The 20,257-nt window shown below is 43.9% G+C and overlaps 1 protein-coding gene across 5 annotated transcripts in view; it reads right to left on the minus strand.

The window, feature by feature from the left end:
- Nucleotides 1-740: 740 nt before the first annotated feature.
- LYRM4 (LYR motif containing 4) overlaps nucleotides 741-20,257 on the minus strand; it is a 171,067-nt gene continuing 151,550 nt past the window's right edge. For 4 of the 5 annotated variants that reach the window (XR_003414284.2, XM_053223121.1, XM_015083087.3 and 1 more), the window contains one exon: nucleotides 741-1,196. Coding sequence is in view for 3 of the 5 variants with exons in the window: in XM_053223121.1 (XP_053079096.1) it covers nucleotides 1,128-1,196 (69 nt within the window). In the remaining 2 variants the exon portion in view is untranslated. Of the gene's footprint in view, nucleotides 1,197-10,835; nucleotides 12,171-20,257 lie in introns of all 5 variants that reach the window. The other variant, XR_008298706.1, reaches the window with a different exon arrangement.

The following is a 20,257-nucleotide window of genomic DNA, read 5'->3' on the forward strand; positions in this document are numbered from 1 at the left end:
TAAGTAATGAATTCACTTTGTGTTGTTTACAAAGGTGAAAAATCACTTGGATAGTATCTGGGTCCCCCATAAAATCCCCGGAAATCAAGGAAGTTACTTAATACCTTCCTTTTATGTTTTGAACTGATGTGTTTCCAGGGATAAATGCACACAAATATCTCCATTACCTGCAACATACTCAAAAGGCAGAGTTTCCCCAAACTGGCTAAGAAATGTTAAAAACACTAAGGGATCTTTAAAAATGCAGATATAAATGATCATGCCTCACCTCTCACTAAGAATCTGAGGGGGAGGGAGATGCCGAGAAATTTTCTAGATGCTTCTGGAAGCCAGCTTTCAGGAGCAGTGCTGCGAGTGGCCCTTCCTCAGCCTCCCTGTGCACTGAAGGAATCCAGATGTGCTAGACTGAAGATTCCGATTCGGAAGATTTGGGATGGGGCTGGAGATTCTGCATTTGAAACAAGTTTGCAGGTGGGGCTGATGGTGTCTTGTTTGCACGTGTGTGGCCACCTGTGGGCCACCTTTGCTGTTGTATCAGGCCCAGGTATAAACCACAGGATGTGCCCTCCACCCCTTTGAGCCTGTCCTATTCTCTGCTGCCCTCCCAAATCTTGGGTGCTGAGACTTCGACCTTCACTAAGGGAGGGCTCAGCTCAGGTTGGGACCCTCCCTCCGGGTCCCCACTGCCCTCTGCAGGACCTGCCTTGGCAGGAAGAAATGCATTCATCGTGAGGAGTGTATCTGGTGTCAGGTGACTTAGGCAGACAATTCTGTTTATTGTCAACCAAGAAACATAGTGTGGAGGTGCTCTATACAAGCGGGGATGAGATACAAAAAGGGGTGGGCAGAGGAGACACAATAATACACAGCAGTATTGGGAGCGAACTCCAGCTCTTCATTTGAACACTTGAACCAAGGAAACAGCCATCCTTTTTCACTAAAGGCTAAAGAAGAATGGAAACCAGACTCAGTTTATCAGCTCCTTACAGGGCGGGCAGAGCAAGAGGCTATTTTAAGCTGATGTAAGAAAGAGGCCACTTGTGGTCTGTTGGGAGCCCGCATCCCAAGCACAGAATGGATGCTGAAGGTGGGGTCCACAGCTGCCAGTGGTGGCTGGTCCTGGCTCCCTAGGTCCTGGGTTTCTCTTGATTTTCAATAATAAGCTTGTCGGTCGAATACAGTTGGCCAATGTGGACCTGAAGGCAAAGAAAGACTCCATTAGCTGTGAAAAGTCAGAAAGAGCATTTCTAACCTTTTAAATGCCAACGTCTGCCATCAAAGGGCTGTTGCTTGTGGGAAACTGCATCGCGGGGCAAACTGTAGTCACTAGGTTGGCCTTCGCTAATTCCCTGCGCCCTGTGATTCCCTCGTCCCTCACTGTGAGAACAAGTTAGAGATCCAGTCATTCGTTCTCACTTTAGAAGTGGCACCATCAGCTGTGGTCTGTTTCTCAGGCTGTCCTGAGCTGGCTGAGACCATCCAACAGGTTCCCTGGCTGGTGGCCAGAGGGAGAGCCACCCAGATGTGTGCACAGCAGCTCCTCACTGAACAGGACCCCCTTCCTTTAGAACTGGTTCTTCCATAAGGAAAGGCTTTCAGCAAGACACAGAAATGTGTCTTGTCTTTGTTGGGCTAGAATAGGCGTTGCGTTAAGAGCACTGCCAGCAATATGACCGCCTGTCCCAGACGGGGCTGAGGACCATGGTCTGTGTTCTTTCACCTCTTGTCTCTTGTCTTTCCTGCCCTTTCTAAGTGTCCTCTTAAAGTGAGTGTTTCTGTTAATGCCCAGGTGTTCCCACTGTCCCAGGTAGATGCTGCAGCCATAACTGGGGGCCACAGCAGATAACTAGTCCTTCCTTTGGAACAAAGGGTTTTCACGAGTTTTCTCCAAAAGCATTTCCTAAGTGATACTTTCTTAGAAAACGGAGAATTGGTGCAGAAGGGATTTTAGAGTGATTGGCCACTATCTATGGGTAATTTGGGGTCTTTGCTATCTGAGAAAATGAAGGAAACTCTCAATGGCTATAGCAGACACCTATAGCAGCCAGGGGTCAGAAGCTAGACCCTCATGTGGTTTTTTTCATCTTGCTTTAATATTCTATTTTATTTTATTTTTTTGAGTACAGTTGACACACAATCTTGCAGTTTCAAGTGTGCAACATAGTGATTCAACTTCTCTATATCTTATGCTGTGCCCACCACAAGTGTAGCTACCATCTGTTACCATCCAACACTATTACAACAACACTGATTATATTTCTTACGCTGTGCCTCTTATGCCCATGACTTATTCACTCTGTAATGGGAAGCCTGTATCTCACACTGTCCTTCACACATTCTTCCCATCCCCTCCCCGATCAGCAACCATCTGTTTGTTCTCTGTATTTATAGGTCTAATTATGCTTTTTGTTGGTTTATTCATTTGTTTTGTTGTTGAGGCTCCACATAGGAGTGACATCAGTTAGTATTTGTCCTCCTCAGTCTGACTTATCTAACTCAGCATTATACCTTCTAGGTCCACCCATATTGTTGTGAATGGCAAGATGTCCTCCTTATTTATGGTTAAATACTCTATTGTCATTACTAAGGTACAGTGGTGGTTTCTCATCAATGACACCCCAACAGACCATCTGAATTTTCACATGCCATCGGTTATGTCTTGCGGAGAGATATCCTGATGGCCTTGGGAGCACCAGTAGCTCACAAGCATTGTGGTGCTAGAGGGAAGTGAAGGAAGATGTCAGAGCAGCCAAATTATTTAAAGAGAAAGCCAAAATATAAGAGTGGAGATTTCGGGGGATGAGGATGATTGTGTAGATATTTTAACTGCAAATGAATTCCTTCAACTGAAAAAAGGGAAAGAGGGGGTGGTGGTGGTGGGGAATGAGTGCTCTGCACAGTTCCTAACAAAAGTCAGTGATGAGCTTTGCTCCTGTGTCTTCAGTCTCCCTTCCTCTTGTCCATATAAAGAACACATATAGCTTCTGATGCAAGAGGAAAGGGTGGGCCTGGGATTCTGTGGACCACACTCTGAATGACGCAGTCAATAAACCATCTTGAGGGGTGAGATTAGCTGGATGGGATTTCATGACAAATGGAGCACAGAGGCTGGTCTGGCCTCTCTTCTTGATGACCTGAGATAGCTGTGGGGTGAGTGGAAACCATATTTACCCTACTCCAGATGGGAGGTAGAGAGGCATTCTCCACTTTGGCTGCTATATGGTTTTATTTTCATTTGCTAACCTCAACAGACAAATGGGCCACTATCAATGCTTTTTATTTTTATTTTTAAAGTTTATTTTTATTTATTTTGAGAGAGAGAGAACAAGCAGGGAAGGGGCTGAGAGAGAGAGGGAGATAGAATCCTAAGCAGGCTCCTTGCTCTCAGCACAGAGCCTGATGGAGGGCCTGAACTCACAAACCATGAGATCATGACCTGAGCAAGCAAGGACCTTGACCGAAGTCAAGATTTAGATGGTTAACCAAATGAGCCAGCCAGGTGCCCCTCAATGCTTTTCAGAAGAAAGGCTAAAATACCAATTACTCAAAAAGGAAAAACAAAACAAAACAAAATGTTTTTGGGGCATGTCTAATAAAAATAATTTTATATAACTGCTCAAATGATTCAGTTACCTGGGAACTTGTTTTATATTTAATTGATCTTGGGAGGGTTTACAGGAACCCCTCTTAGAGAAGTGTCTATAATACCATGTTCCATGAGGGCTTGGCTGAGTTTATCAGTGTTTTTTTCAGGGCTCTAGTGGCAGGCAGAAGTTATGATATGGCATAAGGAAGAACTCTTTCACAGAGCTGTCAGAAAATGGAATTGGCTGCCTTGGGAAGTGGTCAATTCTGTACAAGAACGAGGAGGTGAGGATGGAGAAGGATTTATATGCTGGACAGAGGTGGAACCAGATGGGTTTCTTCCACCTCTCAGCCTCTGTGACTGCCATGCTTGTCTGGGTCTCCAGGACATCTCAGAGCAGCTGGATGGCTCCTGAGGGGCCCAGTGTTCAGCCATGTGTTCTGGTAACCTGGAAGAAAAGGTGGTCTTCTTGGTGGAGACTGAAGATCCAGGAGGACACTTATCATGCCACAGAATAAACACGTCTTCTCCCACACAACTCACTTTGTGGACACTGTGCTAACAGCCACCTTCTTGATGGATAGGCTATAACATCTGTTGTGTGGCCTTTCTCCTGTGTTCCTAACTAAGCCTCCAGGGACACAGTTAACATAGTATTGGTTCTCCTCGCCCCCGAATCTAAAGGATGGCACCTTTGGGGGACAGGTGCTCTCTTGAAAGAAATGCAGCTGTGGTATGGGGTGGCCTAGTTGTAATCAACTCCGCATAAAAGTCTCCAAAGAAAACTGCAGAATGAAGAGTGAGGGGCGATCCAAAGAGCTCAGGTTTTAGGCAACTTGAATCAAAGCAAACCTTCAAATATGTCCCATTTTGAAAGAAGTATGAATTAGATTTTAAAAACTCCATCCATGGGAATGCAAGCTGGTGCAGCCACTCTGGAAAGCAGTATGGAGATTCCTCAAAAAACTAAAAATAGAACTACCCTATGACCCAGCAATTGCACTACCAGGCATTTATCCACAGGATACAGGTGTGCTGTTTCGAAGGGGCACATGCACCCCCATGTTTACAGCAGCACTATCAACAATAGCCAAAGTATGGCAAGAGCCCAAATGTCCATCATTGGATGAATGGATAAAGAAGATGTGGTATACATATACAATGGAGTATTACTCAGCAATCAAAAAGAATGAAATCTTGCCATTTGCAACTACGTGGATGGAACTGGAGGGTATTATGCTAAGCGGAATTAGTCAGAGAAAGACAAAAATCATATGACTTCACTCCTATGAGGCCTTTAAGAGACAAAACAGATGAACATAAGGGAAGGGAAACAAAAATAATATAAAAACAGGGAGGGGGACAAAACAGAAGACTCATAAATATGGAGAACAAACTGAAGGTTACTGGAGGGGTTGTGGGAGGGGGGGTGGGCTAAATGGGTAAGGAGCGCTAAGGAGCGCTCCTGAAATCACTGTTGCACTATATGCTAACTAATTTGGAAGTAAATTAAAAAACATAAAAAAATTAAAAAAAAAAAAACAAACTCCATCCAGATACAACACTTTCATGGATTTTGCGGGGGGTGGAAGAAAGAAATCAGATCTTATCGTCAATGACATTAAGAAACCATAACAATTAGTATCTTTTCATCTGTCCAGGCTCCCTTGGTCTGAGAGTCACAGTCGTCTGGTATCTGCCCACCTTCCTATGTACCACTGAGCCTCTCATGGACTGCCATGACACTTTGGGTTTTCCAAATCACTTTGGGTCTTTGCTCAGACTCCTCCACCAACAAAGGTTTGTTCCATGTCCACCTACCCCCCCCACCCCCCCGCCTCTGCCACACACACACACACACACACACACACACACACACACACACACTTTGTGCAAATGGTTGAAGCTTTCCTGGGTCCCCTATGCAGAAGGGGCTCACTCTATCTCCTGGGAACATTCACTACATGTATCTGTATACCTGTATCAGTTCCTCTGCATGAACATCAGTGACTGATGGGGAGGAAGGAGGGGTTCACGTTGTACTTGTTCTGACTTAGCTGCCTTCACAGCATAGTTTAGGACAGTGCGAAGCACGTAGGAAGTGCTCGGTAAGTACTCAGCAACTAAAAATACCAATGTCTAGTATCCCTGGTTATAACCAAAGCTCTGCATCCACCAGTTCTGAAACCCAGATCTGTAAGTAATTATTGCAGTGCTTTGGTGGCGAGCTACCCATGGAATTATGGAACTGATAAAGGCAAGTCAATAAAAATCGCAATAGGATCATTTTATTGTAACAAGAATGCTCTACTCACTGTTAAGCAAAATCAAATGATTTAAATTTGGCCCAGTAGAAACTTTAAAGCTATAATCCAGGGCTATGAGGGATTAACCCAGAGCAATTACAGAAGATGTAAGAGAAATATTCAGTTCACACAGGGAGGAAATATTAAAAAGTTATCTCAATGAGAGCTATAGAGGGGAGGCAATAAATGTTTGTGTAACAGTTCTGTTGTATTTATTTGGGCTACAAAATGTGTTAGCACACATGTGGGGCCAGCCCCCCATGGGATGGATGCTGTGGTGCTAATGACAGAGCGTGTCGCTTCTGAGCTGCAGGTGAGAGGAACCGGTCAATGAAGTGAGGAAGTGCAGTTACCAGCTTCAATTTACAGCCCTTCCAGAAGCCCCAATGGGCTCAGCCAGCCACATATGACTATTACCATGCATAAATTGGTCATTAAAGCTGATCACACTTGTATTCTATAAACTTCAGGAGTTGGCATTAGAGTCCATTAGAAAAATACACAGATTACTCAACTGCAAGTAGATGGGATGGCTGGATGGCCTAGAAACACTTATGAGCTCTGAGACTCATTAGGCAAATAACCTGCTGGGGAGGAAGAAGGAGGATCCAAGAAAAGAAAATTGAGTACAGCGTTTCAGGTCTTCATTGCTTACTCATCTGAAGCAATGCACTGTCTCCCGTGCAACACATCTCAATCTGATTTAGACTCAGAGGAGCTGGGCTCAATTGCCAGGGGTGGGGGCGGTGGGGAGGCTGAAATGGGGCCTCTGCTACTTCCTGCCTGTTTCACACAGTTGTTATGAGAATCAAATGGGATACAAGACTTGAAGGAAATGTACCAGTTGTCCCAGATACTTCCTAGGGCCTCAATTATATTACCTGTCTTCATGTTGTTGAGGATTAAATAAGAACAATACCAGGCATGTAGTAAGGGCTCGTAAATGTCACTTATGTGTATGGCCTGTCTGCTGTCGAGAGGAATACCACAGGGTGTCAGATCCTGACCTCAAAGATGTTTTCTCAGAGCCTCCTCACCCTCTGGGTGCAAAAGTCTATGACTCTGTAGTTGTTAAACCCACCCACACTGTGGAGAGGGTGTCAGTGATGTCTGACACCACCTCCTGCTTTTGAACTTGAGCTTCTTGGGCTGGACTTGAGGACTCATTGCTCTGGGGCACAGCTTCCTGACTAGTAGGACCACGATGCTTCCAGCTGGTCAGGGCAGTCTGGCGTGAGAAGGAGGTGCCCTGGGCACTGAAAAGTTTTGGGAGAGATGGTGACACCTGGCTCTGCTGGAGAAGCCAAGGGGTGGGCTGTCCCTGCTCTCTTCCCTTTCTGAGGATGGTAAAACCACCCAGGCAGGGATGGTTCCCTGTACAATGGGGGGTGGGGAACAGGGACAAATCTTACCTCTGGCATTGTAGTGACTACACTATTACTACCATTATTATCATCATTTTAAAAATTATTAGTTTTTTAAATGTTTATTTATTTTTGAGACAGAGAGAGTTCTACTGAGTGTTGAGTGGGGAAGGGTCAGAGAGAGAGGGAGACACAGAATCTGAAACAGGCTCCAGGCTGCAAGCTGTCAGCACAGAGCCCGACATGGGGCTTGAACTCATGAACCATGAGATCATGACCTGAGCTGAAGTTGGATGCCCAACCAACTGAACCACCCAGGCGCCCCTACTACACTATTAGTATTAATGATGATAATGCTATTACTACTAAAAAATAAAAATGATAATGATGATGAGATGTAACAGTCACAATTTAATGAGCATTTACTGTGTGCCATGCACTGTTCTAAGCATTCAATTAATTAAATCAATTAGGAATTCTTCCTATCTCACAACAACTTTATGAGGAAGATGCCATTATTATCATCAATTTACAGGCTTTTTATAGGGAAACGCCATCTTTGGTATTTAATTTCCACATTTGGAAGGAGTATAATTGCTTAGATGGGCACGTCCTTCCATTTCCCATATAAAAAGCCAGAATATGATGCGAAAAGACAGCAACAACAGTCACAACAACAGAAATAACACATCTAGACATAACTTTAAAAATAAACGTGTAAGGCTTTAAGAAAGAAAACTATAAAACTTACAAATAGAAAATGAGTTTGAATAAAATAAGATATATACCATGTTCATGGAAAGACTGAATCATATAAAAATGTCAATCTTTTGCCAAATTAATTAATGTGTAACATGATAATGAAAATCCCAATGGGGTTTTTTGAGATACCTGAGGAAATGACTTTAGTGTTTACTTGAATGAATACATGTCAAGAATAAGAAAGAACATGAGGAAGATATTAAAGCATTTCTGAGAAACAACTGAAACTGTTGGTACTAGCCCAAGGAGAGAGAAATGAACAGAATAAGAGTTAGAAGCAGGTCCTATCAAATGGAAGTAGTTACTAAATAAAATCATACTCATCGGGTTTTGGGGCTTAGCTTGAAGAGGATGTGGCAACTAAATATTTCTTTTAAGTCCCTTACTGATCTTCATGTAAATGGTGTGTTCTCCTCCATAATGTATTTATGCTCATTTTATAAAAATGTTTTCCCAAGTTGTCAAATAATGCTGGCCCTTTGAGAAAATGCACTTAACTAACCTTGTGCCTTTGAGTGCCTCCTGACACACCCAGTTGAGAGGCATATTTTTAAGGTATTGCAATTTCCTAAGATAGTTGGAAGGTCCCCCCAAACCTCTGAGCCACCAATATAAATGAATCTTTGGTAGGAGAATTTCAGCTTCTGGTCTGTCAGACCATACGTTCTGCTGACTGTTGCCTGCTTGCCCTGTGGAAGGCGGACAGGACATGTGCACCCCTCCTCTGAACTTTGATGATGTCAGACAGCTTTCCATGCTGCCTAAAACTTGTTTAGCAAATCTCTCTAGTGAGCATGGAGAGTAGCTGCCACAGCTTTGCCACAGTCAAGGCAACTGTGATCACAACGATTTTTCAAATAGACCATTTTTACCATACTAGTTTCCTAATAACTTCTTAACGAAGCAAAGTGAAATAGGGATACGTGAAATTATAATTTTTTCAGTTTTTTCTGTTTAGCAGTAAGAGGCATTATGAAATCCAAACTTACGAATATAGGTCACATGGTCTTCCTCTAAAAACAGCTCTTTATGCATATGCTTTTTCTTTCTAGAATTCAGCAGCCTAAGATGTTTTTCAAAATGGTTACGTGTAGTATCCTAATATTATTGCTTTTGAATTTGCTATCATTTTTGTGAAATGGAAGAATGCCTGAAGAATTCAAACTAGACCTCTGTAAATTCGTCCACAACCGAATGTACAACAGAGAAAGATTAGTCCAAAAAATCCACAGATGGATCTTCTTGTGTTCCCTCTCTCTCCACCCATGCTCCATCTCCATTCAACTCTGTGAGCCTTGAATTTTAGATACTGGTTATTCCTAATGTGGAGGGTGGTGGTGAGGAACTGACCTTTTATCTTCTCTAATATTCCCGGCAGAGTGGTGAACAAATTCATATCTCTTCTCTAAATTCCATGTCACAGTTAATGCGTTTCATCCTCACTTCTGGGGACAAGAGACACCCCAGATGCAGGAGTGTGTCTGCTCATCAGCATGACCAGATGCCCAGCTTACGCGATTGTCCCAGCGTGATTATTAATAGAGCCTTCTTTCACTCTCAAGGGTCTCCATTTGTGATGATGAATTATATGGTCGTCCTATGTCTTATCTATTGTCAGAATTCTAGGCCATCCCATTGTTTTTCTGCATGTCTGATGTTCAGTTAAAAATTTTTTAAAAAGCCCACCAAGGGACAGCCTCTTTCTTTTGTATCCCAGGCCATCAGAATAAAAGAAATCAAACTATTGTAATGGGGCTCAGAAAACTCTGGTCTCAAAGAGCCTGAAGTCATGGGCAGCCAGCAGGGGTTCCCAACTCGACAAGCATGCTGTCCCCTCTGCAGGAGTGAGTCCTTTTTTTGAACAAATATACATGTAAGGCAGTGGTTGCTAACAAGACTGGGCCTCAGATCTACAGGGCTAGCTTTCAAGGATATACCTGGCTGGGTCCCACTCAAGGAGGTTCTCATTAGGGAGGTGGGGGTGGGGTTTGTGTATGGCACTGTTCTCTTGCTTCTGATTGGCACCCCTAAGTGAAGAAGAAGCACACATATAAGAGGGTTTATTATTAATATTTTTAAATTATCAGTTTTTTTTCCCACTAGCGGGTGAATACTTTTCCAAAAAACAAACAAAAAACCCCAGTTGATATTTACCCACCAGGTGCTCTTTGGGCATAGCCTTTCTAGAAGGTACAGCCATGGACTACAATACCAGGTTGGGGCAGGGAGGGGTCTTTGTACTTCAGTATCATTCTAGAATGCCACACTTTTTTTAAAAAAATAATTTTTTAATGTTTATTTTTCAGAGAGAGAGAGACAGAGCACAAGTGGGGGAGGGGCAGAGAGATAGGGAGACACAGAATCAGAAGCAGGCTCCAGGCTCTGAGCTGTCAGCACAGAGCCCAATGTGGGGCTCGAACCCACCAACCGCAAGATTGTGACCTGAGCTGAAGTGGGACGCTTAACCTACTGAGCCATCCAGGTGCCCCTGTTTTTTGTTTTTTTTTTTTTAATTTAAAAAAAAAAATGTTTATTTATTTTTGACAGAGAGAGAGAGAAAAAGCACATGCGAGCGGGTAAGGGGCAGAGAGAGGGAGACACAGAATCTGAAGCAGGCTCCAGGCTCTGGGCTATGAACAGCAAATCTGATGCAGGGACCGAACTCATGAACAGTGAGATCATGACCTGAGCTGAAGTTGAACACTTAACTGACTGAGCCACCCAGGCACCCCTAGGATACCACACTGTTAATGAAGGCCAGGGAATCCTTCTACATCTGTTCTTTAGAGGTACTGGGTGTTTGAGGATGATTCCTACCTGCTAGTCTGGACCACTGCATGGGGTGAGCAGATGGTTACAAAACAGGAGACAGGCCTATCATATCCAGATATTCACCCGCACCTGCCCCTGCAGCAGAGCTGACCACGTGGGGATACTGGATACAAACGCTCTGCTAGCCGCTGAGGAGTGTTCCGGAGGCGGTGGTGAAGCATTGCACATCTGTGAGATGAAAGCACCCACATGGCAAGCACACCATGTTGCACGTCAGCACCCTGGCAGCCAGTCACCGAGACCTTCTTGGAACTGGGCAGAACTCAGGACCCAAACATCACGTCAGAGTGAAACCTGGCACTTCCCTGGGATGGTGACAGAGCCCAGGCAAACTGCCAGAGGTGCTGGTCTTCCTGCATTGAGCTCAGCTGCACCTCAGCCCCCTGAACTCAGTGCTTCAGGTCACCAAAACCATAGCAGCAAGGCCAGTATCCCGGCACCACTTTAATTAGTGGCAAGGTGATGCAAATGACTAGGCTCACAATTCCTGGGATGGTGCTGGGACCAGCAAGTTCTTGACGTGTGCTTATCACTTGTTTGAGGACTAACCTTGATGCTTTGTGGGGGTGATCAGGTGCTATTTTATCCCTTCGGGGACACCCTTTGTCAGGGGCAGCTTGATTCAATTCTGATTTTACATTTTCTTTAAGCAAATATAACTGAAAAGTTAAGGGTGGCCAAAAAAACAAAAAACAAAAAACAAAAAAAAAGAGAAAAAGACAAATACAGAGTTAGATGATTACCCACCACTTCGGACAATTATTTCTAGAGACTTGTGGATTGACTGTATTTCACTTGGTTTGGCTCTGTCTCGCTCATCGGATGGCTGACGGCATCATACTTGACAGAGCAGGGTCACTCACACAACTTGGTTTGATTTTACAAGTTCTTCACTTTGTGAGCTTCCAGGTTTGGGGGACAGCATTACTTGAGGTACCTGTCACTGTAAACAGATTCACAATTTCCAGGGCAATGAACACAGCAGATCCAAAGTCGAGGTCATAAAGAAAAGGCACTCAATGCTGAAGTTTCCAGAGTATGAGCCAGAAGGTGCACTTGTTCTTTTTTTAAAATTCAGGCTTGTGAAATGTGTTGATTTACCGGCTTCTTTTAAACACAGGGTAAGTCTGGGGCACCTGGGTGGCTCAGCTGGTTGAGTGTCCAACTTCAGCTCAGGTCGTGATCTCACGGTTGGTAAGTTCTAGCGCCACGTCGGACATGCTGCTGTCAATGCAGAGCTGGCTTCAGATCTTCTGCCCTCTCTCTCTGCCCCTCCCCGACTTGTGCGTATGTGTGCTCTCTCTCTCAAAATAAATAAAACTTAAAAACAAAACAAAAATAAACAGGATAACTTTGATGCCTTTTGGTGTTAAGAAGTCAGGAATGATCAAGTGTCCCCACTGAGACAATGTGCATTCCCTCCCCTGATGTGCTCATACCTCTCACGGACCCAGGTTAGCCAGAACAGTTTCTCTGCAACAATGCCACCAGCAGCTTCTGATGGAATGCCATGGCAGTTGCCTTACCTCCACCTCATCAACTGAAGCCCGGCTCACACAAGAAATGGTGGGAGACAATAGATACAAACATGAAGTCAAAGTCCACACTTTTTTCTACAACTTGCCTTTTTTCAAGCTTGGCATCATTCCATGTCAGGACACAGATCTACTTCTTTCTTTCAAACAGCTGCTTTGCATTCCTTTGCGCCCACCCCTGTGGGGACGTGCCACGTCAGATCCAGGGACATTAGAACACATGGTCAATAGCATCTTACTTTCCCAGGGCTTAGGGACCTTCTGGGAATGATATTAAACCTTAAGCAACACTGGGGTCAGACATATACATTTGCTTAGCTGGCTCTCTTCTGTCTTTTCCCCATCCAGAAGTCAGGTTGAAAAGTGCACCATAACGGACATGAGAGAAAAACACCAGCATGAACTAAACACCTCAGAGGCAGTGTTGGGTCCAGATGCTCTAAGAAGCTGTGCTTGCCTGGCCTCTAACCCAGCACTCACTCGCTTCCCCATCCATCCCAGCTTCTCCTGAAGCCCAATAGCTGTGCTCCTGGAAGGCCCCTGAAAGCTGGTTGAGGAAAGCTGGGGGTGGGAGGACCTGGGACAAAGGGCATCAGCAGTGATGGGTAGTAAGGGATGGGCAGTCAGTGGATGGCACCTCTCTGCTTAATATGGCTCACATCTACAGATCCTAATCCTGAATCCACAGTTACCAGCTTCCACAGGACCCCCAAATTGGTAGGGTTCAGGGACACTTCCGTATACGTCAGGACTCTTGGGCGTTCTCAATAGTGTCTGGGGGAGGGGGACTGCTAGGAAACAGAGTCTCTGTTGGCCAGGGGACAGGGCAAAGCTGATAGTCAGCCAGTATATACCAGACTGGTTAAAATGTTGAATGACTTCTGCACTGTTGGTAAGTGACTGCTGCTCAGGGACTCTCCCTCCTCCATGATGTCTGGACCTCACACTTAGAGTCTTCCTTCCCTCCCTCCTCCTACCTCCAGGATGGAATGCTTGGACCTCACACTCAGGGTCCTTGTCTGGCTCAGTGCATTGCTGCCCTGCTCTGGCTTGGGCCAGCTTTCATTATGACAGGTCAAGGCCTATGCCATACTGGCAGTTAAACACTGAATATCACCTATAGGGTAGGGACTTTGGAGAGTAATTTGGGCCATTACTGAAAAGGTATGCATAGTAAGCACAGGCCACTTCTGATCATAAGAATCACATTTTCTTGTTTCTTCTTAGCATTCTGCAAGGGAGGAGTGTATTTTCCTCCAGGAAGTTATTCTGGGTGAGGGAGAAAGGGAAGGCCAGAAGCTAGAGCCTGAAATGACATCATGAGACAGGAGGCTAGAGCTTCTCTTTTGGTGTCAGGCCAGTGTGGTGGCTCCTTGGTATTCCTCAGCACTCACAGGGTCAAGGAGAGGACAGGAGGGCTGTGTGTCTTACCAAGCCCACCTCCCTGATCTTTGGGGCTCTAGAAGGACACAGGGGATTTGTCCTCTGCTTACACAGCCTCTGTGCTATTCCTGAAGCCCAGTTACTGACTGTACCTTCCAATGAAAAACCCAGGAAGCCAAGAATTGACACCAGAAGGGCTCTACCGAGCCTCAAACAGAAGCACCACTGCCAACATGAGCACATCTTTTCTTTGATCCTGTGGCTGTGCCCACTACTGCTCTCTACCATGTGGCTGACAGTCTAGATTTCTGAGGCTTGCCACAGATGGATGTGCCCTGGTGGAGGAAACAACCAGTCCCTAGATAACCTGTTGAGGGAATCAGCATCAAGAAATCCATTGCAGTTTGTCTCCCCGACAGGGGGAAAGAATCAGGCCTCTGAATCACAAGCTGCAGACACCCTGCCAGCATTCAGTGGTGGCCAGGACACGTGGCTGTCCTGCTCCAGAGCAGGGCAGCTGCAGTGGCCAGATTTCCTGGGTTTTGGGGAGCCGCAGCAAGACCACCCTCTGCCTGCCCCATCTCTGTGCCCTCCTGGCTTCCCTGAGAAAGAGACAACCCAGAGGAGCTCCCTGTAGCCTCCTTCTGCCTACCCTGAGCAAATGGCTGCAGTGGGAGGTTCTGCATGCAAATAGTGGTTTTTCCCTTTCACGATATGGACTTCCTTTAAATGTGCTCATTGTCCGGACTTCAAGCTGTATTACAAACCTGTAATCATCAAGACAGTATGGTACTGGCACAAGAACAGACACTCAGATCAATGGAACAGAATAGAGAACCCAGAAATGAACCCATAAACATATGGCCAACTAATCTTTGACAAAGCAGGAAAGAATATCTGAAGGAATAAAGACAGTCTCTTCAGCAAGTGGTGCCAGGAAAACTGGACAGCGACATGTGGAAAAATGAACCTGGACCACTTTCTTACACCATACACAAAAATAAACTCAAAATGGATGAGAGACCTAAAGGTAAGACAGGAAGCCATCAAAATCCTCGAGGAGAAAGAGGCAAAAATCTCTTTGATCTTGCCCGCAGCAACTTCTTACTCAACATGCCTCTGGAGGAAAGGGAAACAAAAGCAAAAATGAACTACTGGGACCTCATCAAAATAAAAAGCTTCTGCACAGTGAAGGAAACAATCAGCAAAACTAAAAGGCAACTGACAGAATGGGAGAAGATATTTGCAAATGACATATCAAATAAAGGGTAAGTATCCAAAGTGTATAGAGAACTTATCAAACTCAACACCCAAAAAACAAATAATCCAGTGAAGAAATGGGCAAAAGACATGAATAGACACTTCTCCAAAGAAGACATCTGGATGGCCAACCGACACATGAAAAAATGCTCAACATCACTCATCATGAGGAAAATACAAATCAAAACCACAATGAGATACCACCTCACATCTGTCAGAATGGCTAACATTAACAACTCAGGCAACAACAGATGTTGGCGAGGACGCGGAGAAAGAGGATCACTTTTGCACTGCTGGTGGGAATGCAAACTGGTGCAGCCACTCTGGAAAACAGTATGGAGGTTCCTCAAAAAATTAAAAATAGAACTACCCTACGATCCAGCAATTGCACTACTAGGTATTTATCCAAGGGTTACAGGTGTACTGCTTCGAAGGGGCATAGGCACCCCCATGTTTATAGCAGCACTATCAACAACAGCCAAAGTATGGAAAGAGCCCAAATGTTCATCAATGGATGAATGGATAAAGAAGATGTGGTATATATATACAATGGAGTATTACTTGGCAGTCAAATAACAAAATCTTTCCATTCACAACTACATGGATGGAACTAGAGGGGGGTATTATGCTTAGTGAAATTAGTCAGAGAAAGACAAACATCATATGACTTCACTCATATGAGGCCTTTAAGAGACAAAACAGATGAACATAAGGGAAGGGAAACAAAAATAATATAAAAACAGGGAGGGGGACAAAAACATAAGAGACTCAAATATGGAGAACAAACAGAGGGTTACTGGAGGGGTTGTGGGAGGAGGATGGGTTAAATGGGTAAGAGGCATTAAGGAATCTACTCCTGAAATCACTATTGCATTATATGCTAACTTAGATGTAAATTAAAAAAAAAAATAAATTAAATAAAAACTTTAAAAAAATGTGCTCATTGTCAACTGCTAGGGGGAAAGTGCAGGGAAATTGATCTTCCTGCCCCAACTTTCTGCCACAGCTAATTTGAAAAAGGACCCGTGACCATTTTCTTTTGTGAGGGCAACTGTGACCCAGCCTTTTCTTCATTTTCACTTTGCTTCAATGAAATCGTACTACGCCGTTTCATTTCATGAAGACTGGGACAGCCTCAGGGGCGCCTGGGTGGCTCAGGCCAGTTGAGCTGACTCATGGTTTCATGAGCTCGAGCCCCTCATTGGACTCCATCCTTATGGTGTGGAGCCTGCTTGGGATTCTCAATCACTCTCTGTCCCTCCCCCACTTGCTCTGTCTCTCTCAAAATAAACTAAAAAAAAAAATATTGAAAAAAAAATGAGACAGCCTCAGACGCTGCATGTAATAATTATGGTGACAGCTAATATCTGTCTAGTACTTTACAGTTTGCAAGGTACACTTCATTGGCTCATCTGATCCTCATATATAGAGCAGATGTCATTGTCTCTGTTTTAAAGAGATCCAGGGTTGAAAGGGTAACCCTAATTTACTCAACATCACAGGGTTAATTCTTATTACTCTGAGTTTTACCAAAGCTCTACATTCTAATCCTTTAAATCGCAGTGTATTCCGTGAGTACAGTGTTTTTTTTAACAGTATTAAATTAAAAAAAAAATCAACCATAATCCCACCACCCCAAAATCACCTTTATTTTTATTTCTGCATACCCCTTTTGTCATGTTTATATGTGAAAAACTAAAAGTCACTGTTTCCACACTGTTACGGGAGTATACTCTTTGGAGTTACTACTCCAGAGTCCAGACAGCAGACACTTGCCCCTGTGTTTCTACATTGTCTTCACAACTGTGCTTTGTAAACAGTGCATTTCAGCACATCTTGTATCAGCCTCACTTTCAGTAGTTCAGCTGAAAACATGATCGATTCTAGGATAAAGGTCTTTAACTTCCCCCTACCTCCTTTTTAAAATTTTTGGAGAAACGACTTTTTTTCCTAGAAAATATATTATTGCTTTTATGAGTCTTGGGTCTTTTGCCTCTTTTTTGTTCCTACTCTTTTCTCCCCCGACCTGCATCTGATTGGGCTAAAAATAAGACTTTAGAAACGTTCAGAAACGTGTGTCCCTCATGGATGGGATCCCTGAGAGAATTCTCTCAGTTCAGGGAAATGGGGATGCACTTTAAATCACTACCATGACTGCCTGAGGACAGTTATTTAGTGAAGAATACACTTTGCCTGGAGGTTGGGATCCCTGTGCCTCTGTGCTCCTCCCTGTCTGCCCCCTCCCCCCGTCCCTGTCCTAGCCCAGCTCTCCCCAACAGAAGGACATGGCCTCCTGTGCTGGCAATGCTTCTCAAACTTGAGTGTGTGTGAGTTTACCAGAGGGCTCTTTCTTTGCCAGCCCCCAGAGATTATGAGTGAGCAGATTGGGGATGAGGCTCGGACCATGTTTGGAAAAGTGTTCTGTGGACTCAGGGCCTTCTGTTCTGTCGCAGCACCAGTTACGCTGCACTGCCTTTGTATTTTGTATAGTTTATGTGTTGTTTGTCTCTGACGCAGGGCTGTGTCTGTTTCATGTCCCCTGCACCCGGCACTGCTGTGTTACCTTCCTTCCCACCCCCGCTAAGGGAGCTATATTCTCATAAGAGCCTGGAAGCTAGACCTGATCACATGAGGCCTGTGGGATACCTTCTGTGTCCCTGCTGATATGGTTGGCAGAGACACGGAAGAAATAAGGCTGGGACCCTTATCCCACCTCCGTCCACCCCATACAGCTGCTAAAATCATCTCTCTCTGATATGAAGGCTTGGCATGGAAACCTCTGTGGTTTCTTTACTCACTCCTGTTGAATCCTCACCCCCTGGCTCAGCTCTAGGACCTCTACCAACTCCTCTCCCTTCAGAGCAACTGAGAGTACCCAATCACTTGCTTTTGTTGCCTGAACATGGAACCTTGGGTCTCTGCAGGTGGGGTCTGAGCCCACGAACCAGTCTGGGTGTCGGCATCCTCATTAGCCATACCCAGTGCTTAGCAATCTCTATTGAATGAATGAATCCCAGAAGGAGGCGCCTGTCCAAGGCCTCAGGCAAGGCCTGCAGAAGAGAAGAAACTAGTACTAAGTGTGGTCACCAGCAAAAGCCAAGTCTGGCAGAGGAAGCCTTCTTCCTTAGGCAGCCCCTCTTGGGAGCATGTGGTTTATGAATAAGATGTTTTAGTTATATTCATCTCGACTAGAGAAACTTCACCATCTGAGGTAGTCAGTTGTTATTTTAGAAAGAGTATAACTTGAAGGCTTTGGTGATGGTCCAGTGATAAATGCTGTGCTCTGGATTTTCATTTTACCCTTGAGTCCCAAACGTGACCTGCTAGAAGTATCTTTTCCTTTGGATTGATTTCTGATTTGCGTTTTGGTTCAGGTACGGTGGATGATGCATTTCTGTCATCAAGATAAAAGGGATCCTGGGGCGCCTGGGTGGCTCAGTCAGTTAAGTGTCCAACTCCTGATTCCAGCTCAGGTCATGGTCTCAAGGTTCATGAGATCGAGCCCCACATCAGTCTCTGAGCTGACAGAGCAAAGCCTGCTTGGGATTCTCTCTCCCTATCTGCCCCTCCCCTGCTTGCATGCTTGTTCTTTCAAAATAAATAAACATGAAATAAAATAAAAGAGCTAACGTTAAGAAAAAAAAGATGGAGGGACCCTGACACTGGATTCAACCCTGATGACATGGCCCAGCCAGTGGGACAAGCCTCTCTTTTTGGGTAGTTTGCATGAAGACCTCACCTTTCTTCTTTCCTTTCCACCCAGTGTCTTAGAGTGATGTGTCCCTGTCATTTAGCTTAGGGAATCTATTATAGAAAACTGGAGACTTTATCACAAATTTGACCTTTTCAGATTTCCTTTATTTTTTGATAGAAATACCCCACACTCCTGTAACGAACAATGAAAGAAAACTGAGGGCTGTGAGAACACAAGGAAGAAAGTGATAAAAGCTGACTATGTCTTTAGCCATTTGGTAGTGAACTCGACATAGCCGGGCCACTAGCACTAACTCATTATAATGTTCAGGGGAAATGGAGACAAATCCTCTGAGACCACGGGGACATTAGCAGCGTAGCTTCTATAAATGCTCAGCTATTTGAAGAATGTAAACAGGCAGATATGGCCAAGGGAAATGTATAAAAAATTAAAGCACAGTGCAGAATGATTTTGTGCAGCAATTCCACTCCTGGGCGTATGTGTAAGAAAAATGAGAACATATGTCTACACGAAAAGGTGTACAAGAATGTGTATAGCAGCAGTATTCACAATTGCAAAAAGATGGAGACAACCTATCAACCGACGAACAGATAAACAAAATGTCGTATATCCAAACAATGGACCTGTGTAATGGGATATTATCTGCCCATAAAAAGACTAAAGCATTGATACAAGCTGCAACATGGAGGACTCGTGAAAAGATGACACTAAACGAAAGTAGTCAGATACATAAAGCCACATATTCTATGATTCCATATATATGAAAGGTCCAGAAGAGGGAAATCCATAGAGACAGAAAGTAGATTAGTGGTTGTCAAGGGCTGGGGGAGAGTGGGTGAATAGGAGAGAATGTAGAGTGACTCCCTGTGGGTATGGGGTTTCTTTTTGGGGTGCTGAAATGTTCTAAATGGGATCATGGTGACGGATGTTTATGTAATTCTTAATATACAAAAACCACTGAATTGTATAGATGAATTCAAATAGGTGAATCACGTGGTATATGAATCTCAATAAATATGTTAAGAGATGTTGAAAAAGACATTAAAGATTTTGTGTTTATAACCTCAATACTGTCTATACTTGGCTGTGTGGCTATTTAGCACTTGAACTATGGCTACTCTAAATCGAGATGTTCTGTAAGTATGAAACACACACTGTGTTTCAAAGACTTAATAAGGAAAAAAGAACACAAAATATCTTATTAATATTTTTTTATTACATGGTGAAAGGACAATATTCTAGACACACCAAGTTAAAGAAAAATATATTATTAGAATTAATTTTGCCAGGTTATTTTTAGTTTTGTTAATGTGGCTACTAGAAAATTTAAAATTATACATGTGGCTTAAATTTATAGCTTGTATTACATTTCTATAGAGTAGTGGTGGTCTATATCATCCTTTAAAAAAAGTTCTATTTGTTTGTTTTTTAGTGGGCTTAAAAATCATGGTAAAATATATACTATGGTGTGTTAAAATGTATCACTTTAATCTTTTTTATTTTGAATTTTTTAA

The sequence above is a fragment of the Acinonyx jubatus genome, chromosome B2 (assembly GCF_027475565.1).
Source record: "Acinonyx jubatus isolate Ajub_Pintada_27869175 chromosome B2, VMU_Ajub_asm_v1.0, whole genome shotgun sequence".
Classification (NCBI taxonomy): Eukaryota; Metazoa; Chordata; class Mammalia; order Carnivora; family Felidae; genus Acinonyx; species Acinonyx jubatus.